Here is a 24,764-nt window from a genome sequence, read left to right as displayed (position 1 = left end):
CACATCAGGCAGGCATAATACCAGGTGTTCTGAGATAATGTGCTTTACAGGCTAATTAAAGCTGGGCTAACCTAAAGAGAGCAACACATCACCTTACCTGGAGTATAAAGCAAGACATCAATTGCCTGTGGAAATGTCTCACCAGCTGAGGGGTTGATCTTGTGCTTTAGTGTCTCTGAAGTTGTTTTGGGGACCATCATAGGCACTAAAATAGATTTTTGGAAGGTAATGAAGTGCACATTTAAGCCTAAAACACAACTCCAATTCTTATGAGATGTCAATTCTACACCATTCATTCACATTTCTCACTTCTCTTTCCCTCTAGCTTTAGCTGAGAGCCCAAATACCATTTGTATGAATTCTGGTAGCAGAGACATCCACCACCCAAGGAGGCTAAAAAGCCAAGACAAAACACAGCATCCAAGATGGAGACAGAAGCAAAAACCAAAACCTAACCAAACAAAAAGAAAAAAAAAGTGGGAGGAATAAAAAGAAATAAAACCCAAACAAACCCTAAACTTTCTAGTTACAATTAAATAAATTGCATTTGTGAAAGTGCAATCAGGCTAATGTCTTTTTTGTATTTCTACACATAACCAGTTTGAAAATATACACACTGAAAGAGCAGAAAGAGATGATGCAGCACCAACAGGCTTTGCAGCATTGCTGTGACTGACCTTCATTTTTCATCCTGTCAAAGTAAGACAGTTTAGAGGCTGCATAGATGCTTTTGGAGGACTGCAGGGCACCAACCACAGCATCCATCAGGAGAACATTTGTCAGAGCTTGCTGGATATACTGAGGATCCTAAAAACAGAAGTCTTACTGTAGTTTATCTGTTGCTCATTATTCTTACAAGACACCATGCTCAAAATCACAACACATGCCATGCTTAGCACAAGCACCAGGCAGGATGGCAGCACAATTCCTGCCACTTGCTGGCAGACCCCACTCCCACACCCCATGTTCCAAGCCAGGAGCAGGGAGTGAGAAACCAGTGTTATTACAGGAATGCTTCAGATCTGACACAACCTTGATATGCAAACAAAAACAAAAAGCAGACATAAGATGGATAACCATTCCCAAGCTGGATTTTTCTTCATGGGAGAGAAGCACCATAAAATTCTAAGACTAGTGCATGAATTATTTAGAACAGAGACAGACAGCATATTCTTCATATTATTTGGTTACAAATTCCCATATTTATACCTTGTGATCATATGCCATTTTCTTTCCAGCCCACATTTCTTTCACTATCAGGTACCAGAGATCACACTCAGTTTTAAGGTTGGCTTCAAAGACTTCTTTTTTAGATGATGTTTTAATCCTCAGAGTAGGTATTCTCAAAAGAAGGAAAGCTACAGTTGTGCTCTTAACTTCCTGGAAAGTTACAGGAAAGAGAAAACAAAGAGAATGTATCCAAATAACAGATGATTCAGCACTCAGCCTACAGGGCAGCTTTGTCTAATTACAGCTAATTATTTCAGTTGTCCATACACTCAATTAAGCAGAGCTGGATTTATGAAAATAAATTTAAACACCATCATACAGCCTTGGCTCAACAGTGGATATAAGCTGACCCACTGATACTTCAGCCACATGAGCACATTTAATGCTCATGTTATTAAACTTATCTACTCCATATCCATTTCTCTGAGGGCATACCCTCTTGATTTTCAGTCATGAAATTTTTGGTCCAAATCCCCAGAATTTTACCTGATCACTCTCATAGTGACTTCAGCACTGTTTCCTACTCTCTTTAGTGAAACTTTATGTTGAGAGCCAGCTGATACTGGAGAATGGGACACAACCTCCCCAGGCATGCCAGAGGAGAGGAAGTTGATGCTCACCTCTATATCCCTGAAAGCAGCAATTGGGACATAGCCAGGCCGGCCTCCCTCGGTCAGCAGGAACAGGCGCTTCTGGGTCAGAGCTATTTTCCCCACACCATAGTTGGTTTTAACTGAGCAGGATAACTTGTACACACATTCATTTTTATCTAGATGCTCAATTACTGCTGGTGGCAGATTCACCTCTTGAGCTTCTGCTTCAGTTTCTTTCCAGTAGTTGTAGAAATCTCGGAATGTTTCAGGATCAATTTGTTTCTGCTGTCCTAAAAGAATTTTAAAACCCCTTTAGTGTGAGAAACTATTACACAGATTTGTACAGGAAGATGGGTTTGGAAAGACAGTAACTGTCAAATTGTGCCTCTTTATTGTGCCTGTAAGTATAGACATTCCAGGCACATGTCCCCATCCCTAGGTTATCTCAGGCACTATCCTGAGATATCCCCCACCAAGGTACAACCACCCCTTGCTGAGTAAAATGTGTGACTGGAGTCACTCCAGCTCCACCTAAACATAAAGGAATGGTATAAAAGTGAGTTAAGAATGGGGAGAAGTTAAAGAAGATTTCATATAAATTCTGGGATCAGTTTAACAGGCTGAACCTGTCTTCTCCCCTACAGGAACACCTGCTGGGTAACAATCACACTCTAGGCACACTGAATTATTATTTCCAGCTGGCTCTTACTGGAGATTAGAGCTTGTCCATATAAGGCTTTGAATTAATATATTGCTTTAAATTTATTTTTGCAGACAAATATTACAACCAGCAATTCTCAGACTTTAACCTCTGATAATTTTACTAATAGAGATTGTTCTTTAAGCTGTTAATGTGAGTCCTGCAAGGGTGCTGGCAGTGGGTAAAGGGCACCCAGGAGGGGTCTCTGTTTGGCTGGGGATCTTCCTCCATGCAGCAGCTGCTCAGTGAAGAGTTTCCACAATGGAACATGACAGCCTGGTCAGGCACAAGGGGCTCAGCTCTCCCAGGGCACTGACAGACCAACCAACACTAAGAGTTTGAGAAAATCTCCCTTTTTCATGTCACAATGCTTAATAATAACCAAAAAAACCCCAACAATCTCATACTCACCTACTGTCAGGGCATCGAATAACCGGTGGATCGTGTCTATATCCTTGACAATCCCAGACTCCTGAATTCTCTTCACAAAATCATCCAGCTGCATGTGTGTTTTTGGCAATTCAAATTTTTTTACATGGTCATCCATTTTCAGAGCTTCCCTTTGTTTTTCCATCACTCGACTTATCAGCCTCTTGAGCTCAGGTTTGCGGTCTGCCTGCAAGCGCTCCGAGCGAGGCAGGCTCTCCACTATTTTTCTTACAAGATCAGTAGGGAAAATTCTTAAGTCTGTTTTTTCTAGGTTCTGAAAGTCAGAAAGTGCATTTAGTAGTTTTCCTTGCATCAAGCTAACAAGGCCCCGGAGGTAGAAGTACCTTGCCAGCAAGGCGGAGTTCTCGGGGGGTAAGGCACTGATGGCTTTGCTGAGGTGGTTGAAGAAGTCTGTGTAGTAGGAGTGAACACACTGGAACAGCAGAGGAAAGTGAATTTCAGGGATTTTGAACGTGGTGATGGATTTGGAGGGTGTTCTCATAGCTAGAAATAAACACCAAGAGAGTACATATATCAGGGAAAGGAGCAGATTGTAAATATCTTCACAATCAGCAATACTACAAAAAACAAACAGAATCCCCATCACAGCAACAAGCAGTTACAAGAAACAGGAAGGATTACAGCTGTGCTAGGGACACAAACACATTTCTGTATCTATTTCCCCTATTATGAGAATATTCCCTCATCAGATAACATCAATTCTGGAAAAGTTAAAGAAAAAAGGGAAAAAAACCCTCACGGAGTTCTTTCTAAACCATGATAAGCTTAAGCCTGTGTTTAAATTAAAGGTAGTAAAGAACTGGACATAAGTTGGGTGAGGACTCAGAAATCAATTCTCCAATATCAATCCCACTGGGACCAATCACTCTTTTGTGTTCCAGCAAAACTTCCAGCAGGATACTTGTGACTTCACAAGCCAGGGGAAGCACAGACAGGCCCCAGCTCAAAGTGACTTGGCCCATCATTTCTTCCCAGTGGCTGACAGTGTTTGTGTGACAATTACAGAATCACAGAATAATGAGGTTGGAAGAGACCTCTAAGATCATCCAGTCCAACCTATGCCCTAACACCTCAACTAGACTGTAGCACCAAGTGCCATGTCCAGTCTTTCTTTAAACACATCCAGAGATGGTGATTCTACCACCTCCCTGGGAGGAGCATTCCAGTACTTCATTATTCTTTTGGTGAAAAATTTCTTCCTAATATCCAACCTAGACCTTCCCTGACATAGCTTGAGACTGTGTGCTCTGGTTCTGTCAGTGCTGCCTGGTGGAGGAGACCAACCCCACCTGTCTACAGCCTCCCTTTAGGAAGCTGTAGAGATCAATAAGGTCACCTCTGAACCTCCTCTTCTCCAGGCTAAACAGCCCCAGCTGCTTCAAACGTTCCTCAAACTACTCAGTGATGTCACCCCAAAGGTCAACAGCAGAGTCTTTGTCCATCCCAGTGTTCCCTTACCAACAGCTCTCTCCACTTTTCGAAGTGAGGAGTTCCTGGAGGGCCCCTCTGGCAGTTTGATGTCCTGCAGGTTGGGCATGCTGATCACCATGCGCCGGCTGGCCTTGCGCGCCGCGCTCACGCGCTTGGAGGCCATTTTCTCTATGGTCAGCCTTCTGGGGGAGGGAAACATCAAATCTAACCTGAGAGAAATACAAACAACACATCACTAGTGTCAGAACTCACACATAGACACTAAATTACTGCCTGTTTTTTTTGTTTTTTGTATAATAGTATTAAATCTACAATTTCAACAGCTGTTCATGTAACTCTTTAACAATAATCATAATTAAATGAGTTAGCAATTAATCATAATCTTATTTATAGATGACCTGAACTCATACCAATATGGACAAAAGGACTTTTATCACTGATACCAACAGAAGATTCAAAACCAGAATAAGAAGTGAGAAATCTTTACCTGTCCTCTTCAGACTGGGTACTCAATTCAAGGCGAGCAAAAGCATCCATCTTCCTGTTCAGACGAGCTTTAAGGAAAGAGTGGAACATGTAGGTCTCTAAAACCTGTGAGACACAAAGGAGTTAACTGTGGATCATTTATAAATTTACATTTTTTATTAGCATGTCTTGCTCATTTTTATTACCTTTACACATGCAAAACTGAGACCTTCCAATTTAGCAAACACAAAAATGAAAAGACTGGAAACTTCAAGAAAAAACTAATTAAGTTTCCATTCACTTTCTGGACTTTGATATTTGCTTAGTGGCAAACAGTAATCTCAAACTGCCCTCCAAGAGGTGAAACCAAACAAAAATGAGAAATACTGAGTAAAACAGAGCTACAAGTTTTTATTATCTTTTCTACTTAAGCCAAGTGCTGATAGTACTGTCTATGGTTTGGAATAAGAATTTGAACTCTAAATTAACATTATGTCATCATACTGAAAAGACAAGTGAATCATCTTTTCTTCTGGTAATCCCAAAAATTGTTCCCTGCTCAGGTAATTATTGTGATGTCATCTAGAAATAACTTTCTAAAAAGCTCAAATTGCTACTTTTAGGATAGAGGACACAACAAAAAACACCACTCAAAACACCACTCACTGTGGATTAAAAAGAGGGAAAGCCACCACCACTCATCACTGCACAGTTAACAAGATGAAATCTGGGATTTGAGGCAATACAACATGTCTATGATACAAATGTTCAAATGCTTCTTACTTATCCACTTGCAATGCACAATGTAAAAAAACATCTCCAAAAGCATTAGCATTCCCAATTTCCAGTATTCCTCCAGTAGGTGGCACAGTTTGCCAGCAATTCTATGACCAGGAGATTCCAAATCTTAGTCCTTTCTAGTGGATTTTTTTGAGTTTTTTTAATATAATTCCAGACACCACTAGTACCTACTCAATAGTGTGTTATTTTCTAAGATTTACCTGAAAGCAAACCTGCCACTTTGCTATTTGGTATTTAAATGAGTCAGCTGCTCAAAGCTCTTCTTAAATATGTACATCTGAGTTTTTAACTAATATTAAATTTCAATTCATAAAATTGCCACCATTTCATTTATAATATTAGAAATTGCTGCTGAAAATATTTTAATTATTTCTATTAATCTGAAATCCTGGTCAAAAGATTTCCAATCAATTTCTCTCCTGAGGATATATTAAGATTTTCCTTTTAGTCTGTTTATTTTTAAGAATGTTTGCACATTGCAACAATATTCCATTGGAATGTTTATCCAAGAAACACTGTTTCTCATGTAGGATTTATTACTTCAAATTTCCAGATATTGGCATTAATCCTAAAATACAAATTTATTAATAGCAGATAATCACAGCACTGAATTTACCTTTTTGTAGAATGGCTGGTCTCCAGTTGCCCTTGTTTTCAGAAATTCTTCACTGTTAAACACTCTGTGTTCATAATTTAGGTGGTCTTTTACCGCCCTGGAGACAAAAATAAATAAATAGATAAATCTGCTTGGAGATTTGTAAGCAAGTCATACTTTTGAAATAGCAGCAGCCCACTGGTACTACTAGAAACATGCTGCAGCATCAGAAGGCAAAATAGAAATGTGCTGCAGTATTAGAAAGCAAACTCAGTTTTAATGAACAAGTGTGTGTTACTGAATCATAGAAAAAAGATTTCAAATTCTTACAAGTAGGGTAGTCTATCTGCTGCCAAACTCACATACACTGTAAGACTTAGCAAACCATGAAGGACAATCTGTGTAAATCATGATTTAGGCTCCAAACCTGGATTTCCATTTACATACACAGTTCCTGAATCACACACAACCCACTGGAGCACAACAGACAAGTGCACCTATGATGGGCAATTTGAAAGATGTGACTTGACCTCCCACTGTCCCATCACATTGCATCTGTAACAGGGACATGAAAAACAGGGTTCTTACTACATCTTGTTAAAGTTTATCCAACCATATGGGGTCAGGAAAAGGTGTGGTCAATGAAAGTACATATTTCTATCTAATTCTGTATAATTTAGCACTGTCTGCTTTAAACATGGAACCTCCACACACAAAATCACTACAATGCTTTGCTGAAGACAGAACAACTGCATCAGAAAGTTACTTTCCTTCAGTCCTGGATGCTGGCAGAGTTAGGAGATAGAAGAAACAAGGCTGAAAAAAAAGAACAAAGACAAAGTTTGAAGGAAAGGAGAAAGAAAGCAAAAGAATCAACTCCTTTGTGATACATATTATCTCTTAGAGAGCAAAGCATCTGTTCATTTTATGCAGCCAAATGTTCAGTGCATTAAAGAGTTCAAGCTGTTATGAGCAAAAATGCATTGTCCTCATCTTTGTCTGGAATTATTGTTGCCAAACACTGAAATCCACAAAAATCTCACAGTGGAGATAAATGCATTTCAGTTTCCATAATCAGCTGTCTGTAAAGACTGTTCTATTCCCCACACCCAGCAGCTACAGTCCTTCTTGGAGGGTCCAGACACCTGCAGGAACTCTCCTTAAGCTGATCCAATAACAGACACCTGGTATTTGGACTCTAAATTAACCCAGCTCCTTCTGACTGGAAGTGTCAAGGAGAATTCCCATGAGCAATTCAGTAGCTGATCCAAAGGGAAGAACCACCTCCAGCAAGAGGCCACATCATTGTTAAAATGCCAGTCCCAAACACAGCCAGTACCCCACATTTCTGACCATAGAATTATGGACTACCCAGAGTAGGAAGAGACCTACAAGGATTGAGTCCAGCTCCTGGCCAATTGTCCTTTCTTGTGCCAAAACTTTGCCCTTGAGCTTAAACAGCTCCTCCTTCATTCTCAGGTGTTGCACTCTCCAGGCATCTCATCCATTCTCAGCCCAAACACACCCAGGTTCTGAACTCTTGTTCCTGCTTTCAGCTCTTCTACCCTGTCCTGGTTTGAATTCATGTGCTTCTAACAAGAGGGACCAAAACTTCACTGATATCCCTGCTGGGCCTAAGCTTTTCCAAGAACTGCCCTTCTCTTCCTGAAATCTTCCTTCAAAAGACAAGCTCAAAAGTAGAAGAGTTTTATCTAAAATATTCAAGTAATGTATATATACATCAAAACATCAATGACTTTTATTCCATCAGGCTACAGGATCTCCTTCTCATATTCCCTAACAAAACCTAAGCTTTACAAAGTATCTATAAAGTAAGACAAAATGAGAATATTTTCACTGATGCCTAAAGTGCCTTAACCAGTACCACATGCTCTCACAATAGAAAATATTACACCCACTTACCTGAAGATATTAACAATTAACTGCAACATGGTTTGCTGCACATCCATGTTCAGTTTCTGCTGCCAAGCCCTCCTGCGGGTCTGGAGCTCCCCAAGGTCTGTGCAGGCTCGGAGATGGCAGAGCTCCAGATCAAAGTGCAGCTGCAGACCCTGCACCCTACACACAGAACAAAACTATTAACTTACATCCTAACACCAACAATTTTTCATACCTTTAAAAAAAAAAAAGTCATTTAGGCCCATGCATCTTGCAGCTAGAGAAAAGCCAGATTGATTTACAAGTGCTGACAAGCTAACAAGATTCCAGGGAGCCCCACTCAATTAAATCACAGTGCACTCAGTCTTCTTTGTAAAGTTCAGAGTATAATGTGCATCAATAATAAAAAGAAACAAGCATTCCAGTTGTTGCAAAATAATTTGACTGCTTAAAGCCACTTCTATACTAATTAATTGAAATTTTCAATTTGCCCTTTTCTAAAATACAGTGGGGTTTATATGAATGAAATAATATAATAATAATAAATAATACAAAATAAAAATTTTGGAGCATCAAGCATGGTTTATGCACTAAGATAGACACATCTTCAAGATCTTTTCACCTTTTTATGAAAGTTTCTGCTGCTTGTGCTGGAACATCTGGAATCTCAAGTTCCTCTTCAGCCATTTTTGAATGTGAAATATCTCCATTATCTATATTAATTAGAATTAAATCTTCACCTTCCTTTTAACAAAAGAAAATAGAATGACTGTACATTTATTGCAAAAATATTGAGTTCTTATTTACATACTTCTCAATTTATTTCATCGAGGATGTAAGCCAGAAAAGGACTGAATTTTTTTCCATAAGTAGAAAATTGTACAGATAACTAAACAACTACATTCAAGAAAAATAAATGCAATTGTCTTAACAGATGTTAATCCCAATACATAAAACACTTGGTAATCTAATATTTCCTAAAATGGAAGGGGACAAATGCACTGCAAGTAAGAATCAGGAGTGGTAATGGTGTGAAACATACCCTGCTCACTTCATCAAAATGATCAACATGGCATCCCATGAGGAAAGATGTTGGAGCCATCACAAAATCCAGCATTTGCCTGGACAGGATGGGCACAAAAGTGTGCTGCCACTGAAGGGGGTGCAGGTACAGCATAAAGCATTCAGCAATGAGTGTCAGCAGAGCCCAGTCAGAAGAGAAGAAAACAATTCTCTGCTCAGTCAAAATACAGGTCATGATCTGGAAAACAAAGCCAGAATGTTAAATGTTTGCAAACAGGTATCTAGAAAAACTAAAAATGCAAATATTTCATCTGTTTGTGAGAGTCAGCTTCAAAATTCTCATTCTTAGTAGTTACCTTACAGAGTTATAAAATGAAATAATGCCCATTTCAAGATGCATCAGCAGCACCATTTAGGATTTGAGATACTTTTATTCATAACATGCATGTTTGGACAAAACCCCCCAAAAAATAAGGCAGAGCTGCCAACTCTCATGACTGAGGAGGTTTCTTAGAGAAAGTGGTTCAGACAAAACTGATGACCTTAAACAACCTAACTTAACTTCACAGGTGGCTTTTGAGCAGGGAATTGGATCAAGAAACCTACAAAGGACACTGCAGCTTCCATTATTGTAAAGCTCTGTGAATCACTGAAAAAAATTCTTTGCAAATAGCTTTTTGTATTTCCACACCATTTACATCTTATTTGTATGAGAGTGCCAATTGTCATCAATCCTTCCCACAGGCCCCTTTCTTAAACATGAAAAAATTACTATAAATCTTGCAGAAATGCATGTAGTGAAAATTCAAAATAAAATCTGTCAATTGGCTTGGGTAGTTACATTTTAAAATATATTCTGAAGAAATTTAACACAAATTTCTAGACCACAGGCAAAGAAATGTAATATCCCTTAATCTTATCAGGTCCACCAATAACAAAATATCTTTAAGAAGTAGTATAGTTTATTTTGCCATAGCTCTAATATTCAGAACTAAGACTATTCTGAATTCCTGGGTTAATAAAGTTTTTTGAGTAAATAAACATCTTGTTTTTCCTAAACTACAAATTACCAATACTGTCAATCTCTAAAACATTTAGAAATATGAATTAGTTTTACCTGCAGCACCTGCTCTGGCTTGAAACACAGCAATGGAAGATGGAGATCCAAGTCAATAATTGGACTGTCTGGATCCTCTCGTGAAGGAATTATTATTTGAAGTGGTTTCATGTGAAATACCTGTAATAACAGATGGTTTCTGTTTACTCCTTAATGAGAATGTTCCCACAGCACATTTAATTCAGGATTTTAGTTCCAACTACAAAATACTAACTTGAACTGAGAGCAAAAAGACAGGTATTTGCACACTGCAGAAAAGTAAAATAAAAAGAGAGGGAAATATTAAGATGTAATGAGTAGTTTGAAAGATTAATATGTACTTGTCTCCTCTCATTCTCATAGGGTGACTGGCCAGTATTTTTAACATCTTTTAACAGAATTAAACTTGCTTTATTATAAGCATAACAAAATAATTGAATTTATATTTGTAGATACAACTGGAAAATCAAAACTGTTGATAAAATTCATACAGGAAACAGAAAAAACTATTAGCAAAATAAGTGAGCATAAGTTGCCATGCTAAGAAAATAAAACAAGCCAAAAGGAATGAGGTCTCTCAGAGTTGCTGATATTTCAGCTCAAATCTCTGGGGGTCAGGTCCTGCACGTGCTGCACATTTCAGCACTCACAGCTGGTTTAGCCAATCACTCAGATATTTTCCAGCTATGCTATTTTTCCTCCCCTCCTCACCCCTCATCCCAGGGTCAAGGAAAGCAGCTAAGGAAGAGCCCCTGGCTGAAGTTCTGCTTCCCCAAAAGCCACTGCAGTAGATAACAGAGTGTGTGCTGAAATCACTGACCCAGCTGCCATCTGGCTGGACTTGGGAAGGGTCAGAAAGGAACAAATACACAGCACTGCATACAAATGTTGATGTGAGTTTCCCCCCTCAGCTTGCTCTTATCCAGGCAGCAGCCAACTCAACACTTCATCCCCTGCACATTGTCCTGCTGCTCCCAGACCTGCCCAGGCATCATCTCACACCACACATAGTTGGCATGAGCCAAAACCCTCCCAGAGGAGTGTTGAAAAGTAAAGAACATGGCTGGTATGCCAGCGCTCCAGCCTGAGCCATGGTCACACTGTTATTTTCTCTACTAATAATGATTGATTATTAGTAGAGCCTGGTTTTTAAAGCACAGGTATTGACATCAGTTCCACATGACCAAGTAATCTCTGACCTGACACTCATGAATGTCACCCAGTTTATTGAAAACAGCATCTCAGTATCTTAGAAGGCATAATGTTAAAATCATGATGAAATTCAGGAGGAATAATTACCAAGTGGAGTGATCCTGGTGGGGGGCTGGGGATTAAAAACAGCTTTGCTGCAAATTCTTTAATGTGCTCCTCGACATCTAAATCCCTCAAAGGTCGTAGCTGCACTAGTAAGCTGTAATTAAATGATAGGAAATTACTTATCAATAGTAACATGCAAACACAAAAAACTCTTTTCTGCTGATAATCTAGAAAAAAATTATTAGGAGTAATGAAGCTATTATTTCTGCTAATTAATTTCTAATTTATTAGTTACTTCAGCAGCTTCATTAAATTTTAATGATGCTTCTGTGTCAGAAGCAGAGTTTTTTTGTACTCCCATGCATAAAATACTGCTGCATTATATCCATCAGGGGACACGGCACAGAGGTTTGATGGCCAAAGGAAACCATGTGTGAGGTGTAGCTACAGCATCTTCTAGAGACTGCTTGAGGAACCAACAGCCACAGCTGCAACACCTGGTGCTCCTCCATCCCCTGCATCAGACACCAGCTCAGAGATGGAAAACAGCACCAGAGGAAAAAAGAGGTTGTAGACCCAAGTTTGACTGCAGAGGAATGTGAAGCAAGAGCCATATTTAGCACAAGGCTTAGGCCTGTATGGACACTGCTCTTTGCTGTCATTCCTGCCCACACAAAGAATAAGAACATTTGTGTAAACCTGCTAAATATTTCTGGTTTTAAACTGCATTATCCTAACAAAGATCACATGGTTCACATATTACCCCAAATAAATTCTGTTACATTTAAACATACACACAATCAAGACTGAAAACTACTAACTCTCACAGCATTTCTGAAATGTAACAATTACCAAGTTAGGTATTTGTGGTCACAAAGGGTGTTTTGTTCAATAGAAGATTCACTTGCATGTTTATAGGAAAAAACCCCAAATATTTACAAAATCAGAAATCTAGGCCTGCAAATCTATATATAGAGAAACTAGGAACTGAATATGATTGTCTTCTCCCTGGAGGTTTTACTTCAGTTTGCAGCTTTACTGGTTTCCTGCAGAACACTTGCTCTTCAGGAAGGAAGCAACTGAATAGGTTAAGAGATAAATAAGGATCCAGGAAACCTTATTTGTGTACAGCATTTAGATTCCAGAAAAAAATATCAAAATATATTCTGTCATATAGTACAGCCCTTTCAAATGAAATATTTAAATTCACAAATTTTCCTATTTGAAGACAGCCCTGGGCTGTTATATAAATATTCCCTAAAAGTCCATTAGCTCTTCAGGGGGTCAGAGAAAAGGGAATTTAAGAATTATCAAAGAAAACCAGACAGTTGAACCAATAATTTAAACAAATACTGTGTCACAATTAGTGATGCCTCAGATTTGGCCACACAGAGTAAGCAGACCTGCCTTTTTTTTTTTTTTTTTTTTTTTTTTTTCTTTGAGACAAAAAGCTCTTACCAAGACAGTAAATGTCACAGCAGACACAACATGACAGAGAAAGCAGCAGATGTGCAGAGAGGACAGTCAGAGCTCCCTGCTCAGGACATGGAGCCCCATCAATGCAGCCTAACAGCAGCTGACAGCTCTGCACTGCAAACGTCTGCAGAAATAAATGAAGTAATCTCTGAAACACTCAAGTGGAGAGCTCAGGAGTTTATGAACCTTTCATTACTGCTATTAACTGCCCACAGACAGGGGTTTCAGAAAGCAACAGCAGCTGAGAATGGGCCCTTTGTAGTGCCTCAGTGCTGGCAGCTATTTGCACACTCCCACCTTTTCTCAAGGCAGCTGAAAGGACGAACACACAGGTTGGAAGATTTGCTGTTTGAATGGAGCCTATTCATCCATCCAAGACAGGAGTTCATCCAGGAGATTACTGCCAGGAATATTTCACTTTTCATGCATTATAACAGATTAAGGTAATACCACATGTGCAAAGTGCCAAAACCTCTGAAGTTTAACTGAACCTTTTCAAAAAAAATGTAGAATAATCCAACAGCCACTGTGCTGAGAAAACATTTAGGTTCACATCTGCTTGCTCTGGAGAAAGGCAGACACACCCCACACAAAATGTTCTGGATTTGGAAGCATTGAGTGCTAGCAATATGGAAATTAGTTATAAAATTAATAGCACAGAATACCAAGACCTTCATTACTATGATGACAGCTTGCAGATTCCCTTGCAGTTCAAAGCACCTACCTGGATTTATAACTTGATGTTGCCTGTGCATCTCAGCTTGGTTTAGTTTTCTGGTTTGTGATTTCTACTCTGCCACTTGAAAAAGTTTAGGAACCTGGATTTTATCTAGGAATACTTATGTAAAAAAAATACTTTTGATGATTGTTCTCACCTCTAAGTAATTCTGTGCACTTAGGTACTGAAGAAAATAATCTATGCACAGATTTCTGGAGGAAAAAGAAACCTTTTGCTGCAAAAAATCATCCTGGATGGAAGCAGAAGCCCTTTAGATGTTACTTGAACATCAGATCTTCAGGAGCAACAGCATTCTTGCACTAGGCATCACAATGAAAGGGCTCCACACTGGAAATAGGTGGTTTGAGGTCCACCAGCAAGTGCTTTCAGAACTCCTGCCTGGAGAATGATGAATCAGTTGAAGCATCCTGCAGAACAGCTCTGCAGCATACCAAGGATACAAGTGTGCTGTTGAAGGTGTTATTATTTGTTAAGTATAAGAGGCACTGCTACCTGAGTACATTCAAGCAACAAAAACACTTAATTAGATTATTAACCCATTGGTCACCTGATGACACACAGTAAGTCCCTTTCTGGTTTACAGAATCACAATGTCAGTGCTTTGTAATGTCCCAAAAAGTCAGAACATCTGCAGCTGTACAGGGCACTACACTCAAATATCTCACAGAGGTCTTGGCTGCAATTGTTTATGTTGCAGCCACACACCCCAGCAGCTGTTTCATGCCACATGGAAACATTTCAGTAGAACAACCAAAATAAGGAAAACCTGCACCTCTCCACCCCTTCCCTCCCCTCCACCCTAGTGTACTCGGGCATAGTGAAACACTTTTTCTAAAAAAAAAAACCCAATACACCAAAATCAGAAGGGCAGACATTCTGAAATGAGCCATTAAATACCATAAAGGAAAAGGAAATTAAAAAAAAAACAACAAACAAAAAAAAAAAACCAGAATAAATTTTAATGGAAACCTAATCAGTGGAGTTTCCAGCACTGTGGGAAATGCCAGCTCCAAATTCAGCTCTGTCACTGGCACTCACTCCCCCTCCAGTTACACACACTCCCATCTCACAGATGCAACAGCAAAAAGGGGAAGAGCTGTGCAGCTGTGTGAAAAATTCCCCAGTTAAAAGACCAAGACAACACACAAGACTAATGTAGAAGGTTACTGTCCTGTTGAACTTCCCTATAATTATTCACATATTTACAAATCACTCAAAGCTCAGATTGTACAGCACCGATCAACTGAGCTCCTCTCAGAAACCAGTACAGACTCAAAAGAGAAATCTGTGGACATTCATGCTTTAAATAGGTGTCAAATCCTACTAGATAAAATCAAGGCAGAGGTATTTCATTATAATGTTTAAATAGTTTTCAAGTTTAAAATACCCACCCAGAGGCAGAAGCAGATCTAGGGGTTAATTCTATCTGGTTACTGTCTCCTCTAAACAGATACAAGAACTAGAAACACTTTTACAACATCTGGAATTTTCCACGGCTGTCCTGAAGATTTTCCCACTTCTCCCTCAGTGGACTCTTCTAAAATCCATTTGCTAATTGACTGCTTCTCCCAGCTCAGAGATGTCTCACTTCACAGAAGAAATGACTCTTTATGAATACTCTACATAAACCACCGATGAGCACTGTCAAACTGAATCCATCTCCCACCCAGTGCAAAGCTGGTGTGAGCTGAGCCCTCTCACAGGCTGAGCTGGCAGTAGAAAAGCAGCAGGAATCCACTATAAAAGCTGGATGGAAACAGTAGGCACAGCTGTAGTCACAGCTGGAAGGGTTCCATGTGCAGATTAGCAGCAACTTGAGATTTGAGACTTGTAAAAGGCAGCAGTGAATCAGTTCCTGCACTAGCAAGGGCTGATGTAATCCACTTAAATATAAAAGGAGGGGGGAGTGATCTGAGCAGGAAAGGAGAAAGGAAAACAAACATTTCCTTTTTATTTCACTGAACATTTATTTTGATTTCACACTGACCTGTGCACACCCTGTTTCCATTATGCTGAAGTGCCTTGTCCACATTAAAGTCCTTCACTAATGCTTTAAAAATGACAGAGCAGAAGTACATGTCCATAAAAGGGCTGCCAGAGTGGCTCATTTCTGATCTCACAGCCTTTTTGAGCCAATGTCTAAAATGCCCAGGAGGAGGGCACTGCTCTGCTCCTGCAGGGCTCTCCTCATGCAGCCCAGGGGAAGGAGTCAGTGCCCCAAGATCCAAATCCACAGCACAGGGAAGAGGAGGTGCATGGCTGGGAAAGGAGTGCTCAGCTCTCATTTGGGCTGGAGCCAGGTCAGGGCTGGGGATGCACCTGAGGGGGCACCCAGGGAGTGTCCCCTGCTCACCTGCCCAGGATATGAGCACCAGCAGAGCACAGGGGAAGGCCCAAGCTCCAGCCTAGAACCCCAACACCTTTCAGCTTATGTACAAGAAGCAAACACCTGCAGCTGGGTTCAGATTTGACTTTAGAAAGCTTGACTGAAATTTAGTGAAGAAAACTCTTCTATCTTTGGACAACAGGTCTGCAAGTGAAGACACACAGTAATGGCCAAAGTACCCAGGCAGGTCCCCTGATGTGAGAAGGTTTTAATCCAAAATAGATGCAAATAGATCTTAACAATTTAACAATAAAGTAACCTCAAAATAAGAGAAATCACTTTATAACATGATAAATCCATGTTCACTTACCTTTTACATCATCTACACTGCAGAGTATTTGACTGTTTCTAACTAGTGTATCCTAAGAATTTCTCTCCTAGCTCTACAACATCCAAGTAACCACTCCACTTCCTCAAGTGACTTGGATTATTTCCCTAATGTGTCATTAACTGCTTATTAATACATATATTCATGTTCTTATGACATTTATTTTGTGAATTAGAAAAAGCTTTTTGTGCTTTGAAAGCAATTTTCATAAGAGTGGAAAAAACCACTCCAAAAAAAAAGCCAGTAATATCTGTAAAATATCCATTCCCTACACATTAGCAAAAATCCCCAAAGAAAATGAAGACAACATCATAACTAATACCCTTGGTATTCAGAATTTGCACTTACTGTCTGGGCTACATTGACATAGCATTTCTTCTTTTCCTCTCCCACAAAACCTTAACATAAAACCAACCACTGCTTTAGCATCACACAGCTCTCCTGGCCACATCAAGCAAATTCAGGTGTTAAAAACCTGCAGCCATTTCCAGCAGAAACACACAGGGGAGCAAATCTTACCAAGAGAGACAATCCTTGAGGGCACTAAAATATGGGTATCTGGATATAACACAAACAGCACAGGGTACAAAGCAGGCAGGCACCTTCCCAGTCTGTGCAGATTCCCAAGGGCCCTGGCCATTGGAGGAGGAGGAGCCATCCTGCAAGAAAACTGCACATTAATGACTTTGTGTTAATTATTAAATTATGGCTGATATTTTCTTGAGAACCTTAGAGATGTGATATGCTATTCCCTCTATATTTCAAAGGGATTTTGATGTCTATCTACCTTTAGGTCTTCAGAAAAATGTCAGCCCACAAGACTTAAACAACATGTATTAAAAACAATTTCAGCACAAAATGTATTTAGAAAGAACATCTTTCATTGTTTGGAAAGAACAATCTTTACAAAAAAAATCATCCAGGGGATAAAGTCTGCTCCTCAATATCCAAATCTCCTAAATGGAATCTGTAGCCATTTTTCCTAATGAAATTTGTTCCAAAATACTTCATTTAAAATGGCACCATAAAAGTGTGATTTGTCCTGTGCTCCTCCAAACATAACAACACACCTGATAACTAATTTGATAAATCAAATCTCACATTATATTCAAAGTGTTTTGCTTTTATATCTTTTAATAAGTTTTAATAGAAGAATGAGTTAAATCACATACTTGTATTGACTGGTAGTACTGTGCAACAACTCCATATGTTCTGTTACCACAGACATCAGTGAAGACCAGGAAATGGATGTGGTCCTCTTTTAACTCAGAAGTTACATAAAGTCCTCCTGAAATGAAGGCAGCAACCATATTTTTAATTATATATTGAACTACAGTTGTGTGAAAGACAATTCATGACAAGTACTGCACATTGCCACTTCATTTCAAGAGAAATGTTTCATTTCAAGGGATTAAAATGTAATATACAGTCAATTTGAACTAAGGGCTGTTACAGAGGTTGTAAGCTGCACATTACTGAAGAAGCAAAGATGAAATTATTCTTCATTTTCAGAGGCAAAATATAAGAAATGGGTTTAAATCACTTTTTCCCCCAAGATATTAAAAAGGCCTGCAATAATGACACACATATTAAAATTTCTCCAATTAAACCTGGAGGAAACATTCACTACTTCAGGCTTATCAAAATGAAAAGTGAGAGAGCACTCAGCCATTTTGGGGTGAAAAATAATTTTTCAAGTGTATGCATGTTTGCACTTTGCTCAAATCAATATTTACCAACAAAGGCTAAAAAATAAGGGCTGAACTATGGGTCAAGTATTATTTACATTAAAACAATCCTCAACAAGAAGTGTGAACCCTCACGTACCTGGGAAGCAGAGCTGTGGCAGAGCAATGAGATCAATGTCCTTTGGAACTGTCACATCCTCTGTGTCAGGTGCTTTCTGCTCCCCATTGAGGCTCTTGACATTTTCAACCTTGGGTCTCTCTTTTTTCTTTCGGAAGGAGCGGTGTTTGCTTTTATTCAAGTTATTGCCAGCATGAATCATCTGAACATCATCTCTGCTGATAAAGGGAGGCACAAATACTGACAGAACTTCTGGATCAAGGGGAGGGGGATTTCTGAGTCTTCTTTGAGTGCCCTATAGAAAAAAAAAATAACAAACAAACTCTGAGATAACACTCATCCTGATATGTGGGGGTTTTTTCATAATTTTTAATCTTGGTTTTCTTCTACCCCTAAAATTGTGAGTTTCAAATGTATTTTTCTGCTTCCTAAAGAATTGATTTTTACTTTTAAGTTTTTGTTTTATGCATGTTAATGCAAGGAATCCTTCATCATTCAAAGTGTTCCATATCAGTATTATGCCTTTGGCAAAAGAAACTAACAGATATCAAATACCATATTTCCTCCTTTTCAGTGTTAAGATATACTTAAACTATATTTAAAATAAACACTGGCAACAACAAAAAAAAACAAAACAACAGGCAATAAATAAATGAAAAGAAACAGAAGCAGCTGAGCCTCTTAGATAAGTCTTTGTTTGACTTCAGGAAAAGCTTCCTTTCAACTCAGAACAAATAACATGCACCAAGAAAAAAACCAAAACCAAATCCTAAACAACACAAACACAGACTTTCACAAGACAAGGCTTAATTTTATAAGGCAATTAACAAAGCACAATTAAAAACTACAATCATTGTTACAATAAATACAACTTGAAGACACTGAAGCCATGAGAATCCCTCCATGTACTGATGGCTCAGTGGAACAGGCACCCCAAGAGCATGTATGAAATTACAACATTTTGCACAGGCAGCTTTGCAAAGTGTGACTGGCCTGAAAGCCCTGACTGCCCTGCAATGAAATGCTGTGCAGGAAGTGATCAGAGAGATTGCCTCATACTGGGGAGCACTTTTTGTATTCTTGACCACACAGCTGAGCCAAGTAGCTGCATTTCCAATTACTTCATTGTAATTTTAATTCTTCCTGCAAGGTTAAAAAAAACAAGTAAAAGCTTTGTTTAACCAACGGATATTTGGAAACAGGAAAGGCGAGCCCCACTGTGGTAAAATGTTGTTTTGTTTTTAACTTTATGTAAACATCTTCAAAGTCAGAGGAGTGAAGCATACATGGTGTTTTTATCACCAGATATGATGCAAGATGCTCCTTGAGAACCAGTGCTGGCCTCACCCATTATTTCCCTATTTTTTTAAAGAAACAGCTACAACATAGAAAGCTCTGTTGCCAATGTTCCACGCTCCAGGTTTTGAGACAGAAGTCTCAGCTCTTACATCCCAGCAGATATGTCCACTAATAGTTTTATTTTCCACATTTGAGCATCATAGGAAAAATGTGAAGCAATGCTTCATGACATGTTAGTTATGGTATCTTAAATTCCATAAACTAAAACAGTAATTATAATAGGATATTCTAATAGGATATTCTAAAGAAATTACTTCACTAAAAGTAAGAAGTGAAAAAACACACTTTTAATGAACAAAGAGCCAGAACTAAAATTAAACTGGTGTGGAAAAGAAAAGTTCAGGTAAGTGTCCAGTAGAACAGTCAAAAGATAGCAGTGACTTTAAAAAGCACATCATGAATTGGGATACTGAGTGCCACATCCTCACATGCTAAGAACTTCAAGTGTCATTTCCTTAGTTGGCAGCTGACAAAGGCAATGAAGAAACTGGAAACACAGATAAATTCACCATGATCACCCTCAAATTAATGTGCAGCTAAACATTTCAGGAGGAAATGAAGAATTAAGGCTCAGCCGGAGGCTGTTATGCAAGAAAAACACAGACAGTACTCAGCAGCAGCATTTTCTACTTGGCAGATTTGCCCTGCTGAGGTTTTCACACAGAGCTGCTTTGACAGGGCAATCCCTGACTTACACTGAGGCATCTCTGTGCTCCAAAGTGCTGGATGGCAGCCAGCAGTTCAATGGCCTCACAGCCCAACAGCTCCTGAAATGGCAGATCCTTGATGTCTTGAGCTACTCCAGAGACATTAAAGACCATTTTCCCCCACAGAACAGCTCTGTCAGCACTGTCACTGACCCACTGACTCAGTCTCCAGCATTTGAGTCAGCTCACATTAATGTCTTGACCAAAGTCACATTTTTACTCCTTGAGTTCAGGGATAGTGTATAAGCAGCAACAGAACAACATTCACTTGTTTCTGCTGTTCTTTGAACATTTTATCTTTTCTGCTGCTAGTGTTACTTCTTCACTTTGAAACACTTCCCTTTTGCAGCTTCTTGCTACCAAATCTCCTTGCATCACACATAGATTTTACCAACAGCAGTGGGGGATTTTACACCATCCCCATTTGAGGGTGTTCCTGTAACAGCACTGCTGGAAAGGACTCTGATACAAGACAGACTTTTACAATGACTGCACTATTTAGACACTAACAGCAATGTGTTGAAACCACAAATCAGAGCATGACTTCAGCTATCTGGTGTTTCCTTGACCTCATTCTCCTCTTCCCATGACTGAAGAAGTTAATTTCACTTTGAATGTCATGAAAGAACTGGTTTCTTTAACAAATAATTAGGCAGGGAAAGTATGAAGCCTCAGAAAAATTAGATTGGGCAGGACAATTAGGTTGTAGTAATAGGACAAAAGGGAATGGCTTTAAACCAACAGAGGGCAGGTTTAGATTAGATATTAGGAAGAAATTCTTTATTGTGAGGCTGGTGAGGCACTGGAACAGGTTGCCCAGAGAAGCTGTGGATGCTCCATCTCTGGAAGTGTCCAAAGTCAGGCTGGATGGAGCTCTGAACCAAGCTGGTTCAGTGTAAGGTGTTCCTGCCCCTTGGCAGGGGATTCAGAACTGGGAGATCTTTAAGGTCCCTTCCAACCCAAACAATTGCAGGATGATCTCTGCACATTCTTGTGCAACATTTTGCTCAAACTAGTGATAAGGGTGACATTAGGTCTGGTTGCATTGGGTTTCATCCAGCCAAGTTTCAGAAGTCCCTTGAGAAGGAGATTCTTCCTCCCTTATGCCCCAGCCCTCAGCACAACTTCTGGTCTCACTCCTGTTTGCCAGCAGCTCTCCAGTATGAAGGTACCCAAATGTAGGACAATATTCAAGGGTTTTGAATAATAACAATAATAGCAATAATCCCTTCCCCTTGCCTGTGAGCCACAGCCCTGATGATTCAGGCCACTACACAGTTACTTATCAGACAATCACACAACAGCTTGGGTTGGGAGGAAGCATAAATTATCATCTCATTTGAATTCTCCTGCCATGGGCAGGGGCATCTTCCACTAGACTGAGCCACCCAAAGCCCCACCCAATTTGACCTTGAACACTTCCAGGGATGGTGCATCCACAGCTTCCCTGAGCAACCTGTGCCAGGGCCTCACCACCCTCACAGTAAAATTCTCTTTAATATCTTATCTAACCCTGCCCTCTGTCAGTTGAAGCCGTTCCTCCCATTCTACCACTCCATGTCCTTGTCAGAAGGAGTGACATTCTACCACTCCATGTCCTTGTCAGAAGTCCCTCTCCAGCTCTCTTGGAGACCCTTCAGGTACTGAAAATCCTCAATAAGGTGACCCCAGAGCCTTTTCTCCTCCAGGCCAAACAGCCTCAACTCTCTCAGCCTTTCCTCATATGACAAGTGCTCCTCTAATAATCCTTGTGGCCCTCTGGACCCAACCCCAAGAGCTCCATGTCCTTCCTGTGCTAAGGGCCCCAGAGCTGGATTAGCACTCCAGGTACAGCAGAGGGGTTGAATCTCCTCCCTCACCTGCTGCCCACATTGGTTGGATGCAGCCCAGGACCTGTTTGGCTTTCTGGGCTGCAAGTGCCCATGGCCAGGGCATGTCCAGCATCCACCAGCACTCCAAGAGCTCCCTGGCAGGGCTCCCTGCATCACCCAGTCTGTACCAATAGCTGGGACTGCCTTGACTCAGGGGCAACACCTTGAACTTGGCTTTGGTGATTCCCAGGGCTCCCACGGATTCACTTCTAGGGCTTTTCCAGGTGCTTTTCACTGCAACAAGCACACACTGCTGACTGAGGCTCAATCTGATCACACCTCATTTCTTTCAGGCATCTTGACAGCCAGGGAGGCATTACAGAAGCAGAAAAAATTGTTTTGGTGAAAAATTGTCTGCATCAACAGGACCGGCTCTGTACCACTGACTGTGGTGGGCAGATACAGAACTCACTGATGGAACCTGTCAAAGATCTGAGACATGTCACAGACAGCTTGCACACACTTGCCAAAACCCAGCTTGGTAGCTGTAGATAACTTAGGGAAAAGAAGCATCACTTCTGTTCATTTCATTCTTACTAAATACACACTTCCAGTGCTAAGAAAGAAACCTCTAGCTGAAAATAGCAGCCTTTGATCTTTTCAAACTGAAATCTCAGAGTGACAATTTTCTTGGCAATAAGGATAAGCAATGGATGACAGCCCAGAAATTTCTGTTTCAGAAGCTTCAGTGGAAAACTATTTCTTTTTTTCCTGGACCCCCCCCATTGACAACAGGTCAGTCATACAAAATTTTTCTTCCTTTGGGGGTGGGTTATATAATTGTCCCACTGATTTCATTTGCTTTATCACTCCATGTTTAAGTACAGCTAAGAATGCACCAACACACTGTGAAGACCATGATTTGAACAACAATCAGGATTTTTACCCCCTGTAAATCTGTAAATATCATCAGAGATCCACTACTTTCATTTGGAATGTTATCTTCTCTCAGTAAAGCCTTTTCTTTCTACAATCACTAAAATTAGTCATAAAAAATATATTCCACTCTCCTCATGTAGACAGTGCTGCAGAAGGAAAAGGAAGTGGAGTAAATCTGTAAGCTTTCCCTAAGACAGTGACTGAAAACCCCGTGATGCAACAGTGTGCAGGGACCTTACTGAAGTTCATATTGACAAAAGAAAGGACTACTTCGTTTTCTGATACCTTTTTGTATCCTGAGCAAAGAAACAATTCAGAACCTGCAGTATGATCAGAATATCAGAACGGCTTCTGTAGCAAATTTCTTATTTGTTGTTCCAAAGATTGTTTTTTTTTTCAGAAAGCAGTGAGAACTAAGCAAACTGGAATGAATAAGAAATTCTCTTTCCTTTGGGTTCACTTCTCATGCTTCTGATAAAACACCATGTACACACATATTTCAAAAGTCTGGTGCTGACATTTAGGAACTACTTTCCCATTCTCAAGTACACATGAATGAGATCCTGGCATGTGAACCTCTGCTTGGCTGTTATCACTTAAGAAGCTGACATCAGCAAAAGCCGTCTCCTGAGCGAGTGAACAAGCAACAAGCCCAACAAAGACTTCTTTATCTAATACTATTAGAGCACAATCAAATTCAAGTTCAAGCAGAGCAACTGAGATCCCTGGGAGCTGTCTGGCCTTTTTTTCCACGTGCTGGCACCACTGCTCTTCCCACTGCAGGGCAGCTCGTAGGTACAGAACAAACCCAGCAGCACACTCGAACCGAGCAGAACCAGGAGGAGAGGGCTGTCATTGTGAGGCCAAATGCAAAAATTATAAACAAATTATAAACCACATATTCAAAGCAGTAACCGACCCACCAGTATCCAAGTGGTTCAGGTTATAACAAACTCAGAGCACTTGAGCTCACGGGGATTTAGATCTGGTGTTTCCTGAGGACAAGAGTTACCAGCCTTTATTCTTTTGCTTTTCTCTGCAGCGGAGACAGGTCGTGCATTAACTCCCAGTAAAGAACGCAGCGTTAAAAGTTTAGCTGTCCCTGCTTATACAAACCTACAGTGAATTCTCCATCTAAACTCAGACCTTTGGGAAAGTGCAGCGACCTCACACCGTTACCAAATTCCCCCTGTTTTGTTGACGTTCGCTTGTCAAAACAACTTTCTGTGGGGACATTTCAGCTCCATGCGCCGACAAACCCAGCCCTATGCACCGGCACAGCCCGCCCGAACCCCGCTCACCTGCAGCAGCGCCCGCACCCGCTCTGTGGGGGCCCCGACCAGCAGACAGATCTCCAGCAGGCCCGAGGGTAGCACGTCCTCCATGGCACAGCCGGGACAGGGCGGCTCCTTCCCTGCGGGCAGCGGCTCCTTCCCTCGGGACAGCGGCGCCTTCCCGCCCTCAGCACCGCCCGCGCCCGCCCCGCGGGGTGGGGAGGAGCGCCCGCTCCGCGCACGGGAACCCTCCCCGCCGGTCGCTACTCTGCGCACGTTGATTGGCTGTTTCCCTGTCACTCTAAGGAGCTGTGACCAATCAGAACGGTGGGACGTGTGGTGGGCCGGGCGGGGGCGGAGCTTTGGGGAGGGCGCTGAGGGGGCGGAGGGCGCTGAGGG

The 24,764-nt window shown here is 40.6% G+C and overlaps 1 protein-coding gene across 3 annotated transcripts in view; it reads right to left on the bottom strand.

The window, feature by feature from the left end:
* The window catches only part of DENND3 (DENN domain containing 3), a 32,314-nt gene extending 7,757 nt beyond the window's left edge, over positions 1-24,557 (bottom strand). For 2 of the 3 annotated variants that reach the window (XM_063174775.1, XM_063174783.1), the window contains exons 1-17: positions 24,393-24,546; positions 18,297-18,570; positions 17,642-17,757; positions 16,989-17,128; positions 11,583-11,694; positions 10,305-10,424; positions 9,207-9,425; positions 8,787-8,908; positions 8,189-8,344; positions 6,287-6,383; positions 4,892-4,995; positions 4,432-4,613; positions 2,935-3,456; positions 1,851-2,113; positions 1,210-1,380; positions 678-807; positions 98-205 (exon numbers count right to left, since the gene is read on the bottom strand). In XM_063174775.1, coding sequence (XP_063030845.1) covers positions 98-205; positions 678-807; positions 1,210-1,380; positions 1,851-2,113; positions 2,935-3,456; positions 4,432-4,613; positions 4,892-4,995; positions 6,287-6,383; positions 8,189-8,344; positions 8,787-8,908; positions 9,207-9,425; positions 10,305-10,424; positions 11,583-11,694; positions 16,989-17,128; positions 17,642-17,757; positions 18,297-18,570; positions 24,393-24,476 — 2,920 coding nt within the window. In that variant the 5' untranslated portion in view covers positions 24,477-24,546. Of the gene's footprint in view, positions 1-97; positions 206-677; positions 808-1,209; positions 1,381-1,850; positions 2,114-2,934; positions 3,457-4,431; positions 4,614-4,891; positions 4,996-6,286; positions 6,384-8,188; positions 8,345-8,786; positions 8,909-9,206; positions 9,426-10,304; positions 10,425-11,582; positions 11,695-16,988; positions 17,129-17,641; positions 17,758-18,296; positions 18,571-24,392 lie in introns of all 3 variants that reach the window. The other variant, XM_063174792.1, reaches the window with a different exon arrangement.
* Between the last annotated feature and the right edge of the window lie 207 nt (positions 24,558-24,764).

The sequence above is a fragment of the Melospiza melodia genome, chromosome 1, assembly GCF_035770615.1.
Source record: "Melospiza melodia melodia isolate bMelMel2 chromosome 1, bMelMel2.pri, whole genome shotgun sequence".
Classification (NCBI taxonomy): Eukaryota; Metazoa; Chordata; class Aves; order Passeriformes; family Passerellidae; genus Melospiza; species Melospiza melodia.
Note: the sequence above shows the minus strand (reverse complement) of the source record. Positions and strands in the feature narration are given on the sequence as shown.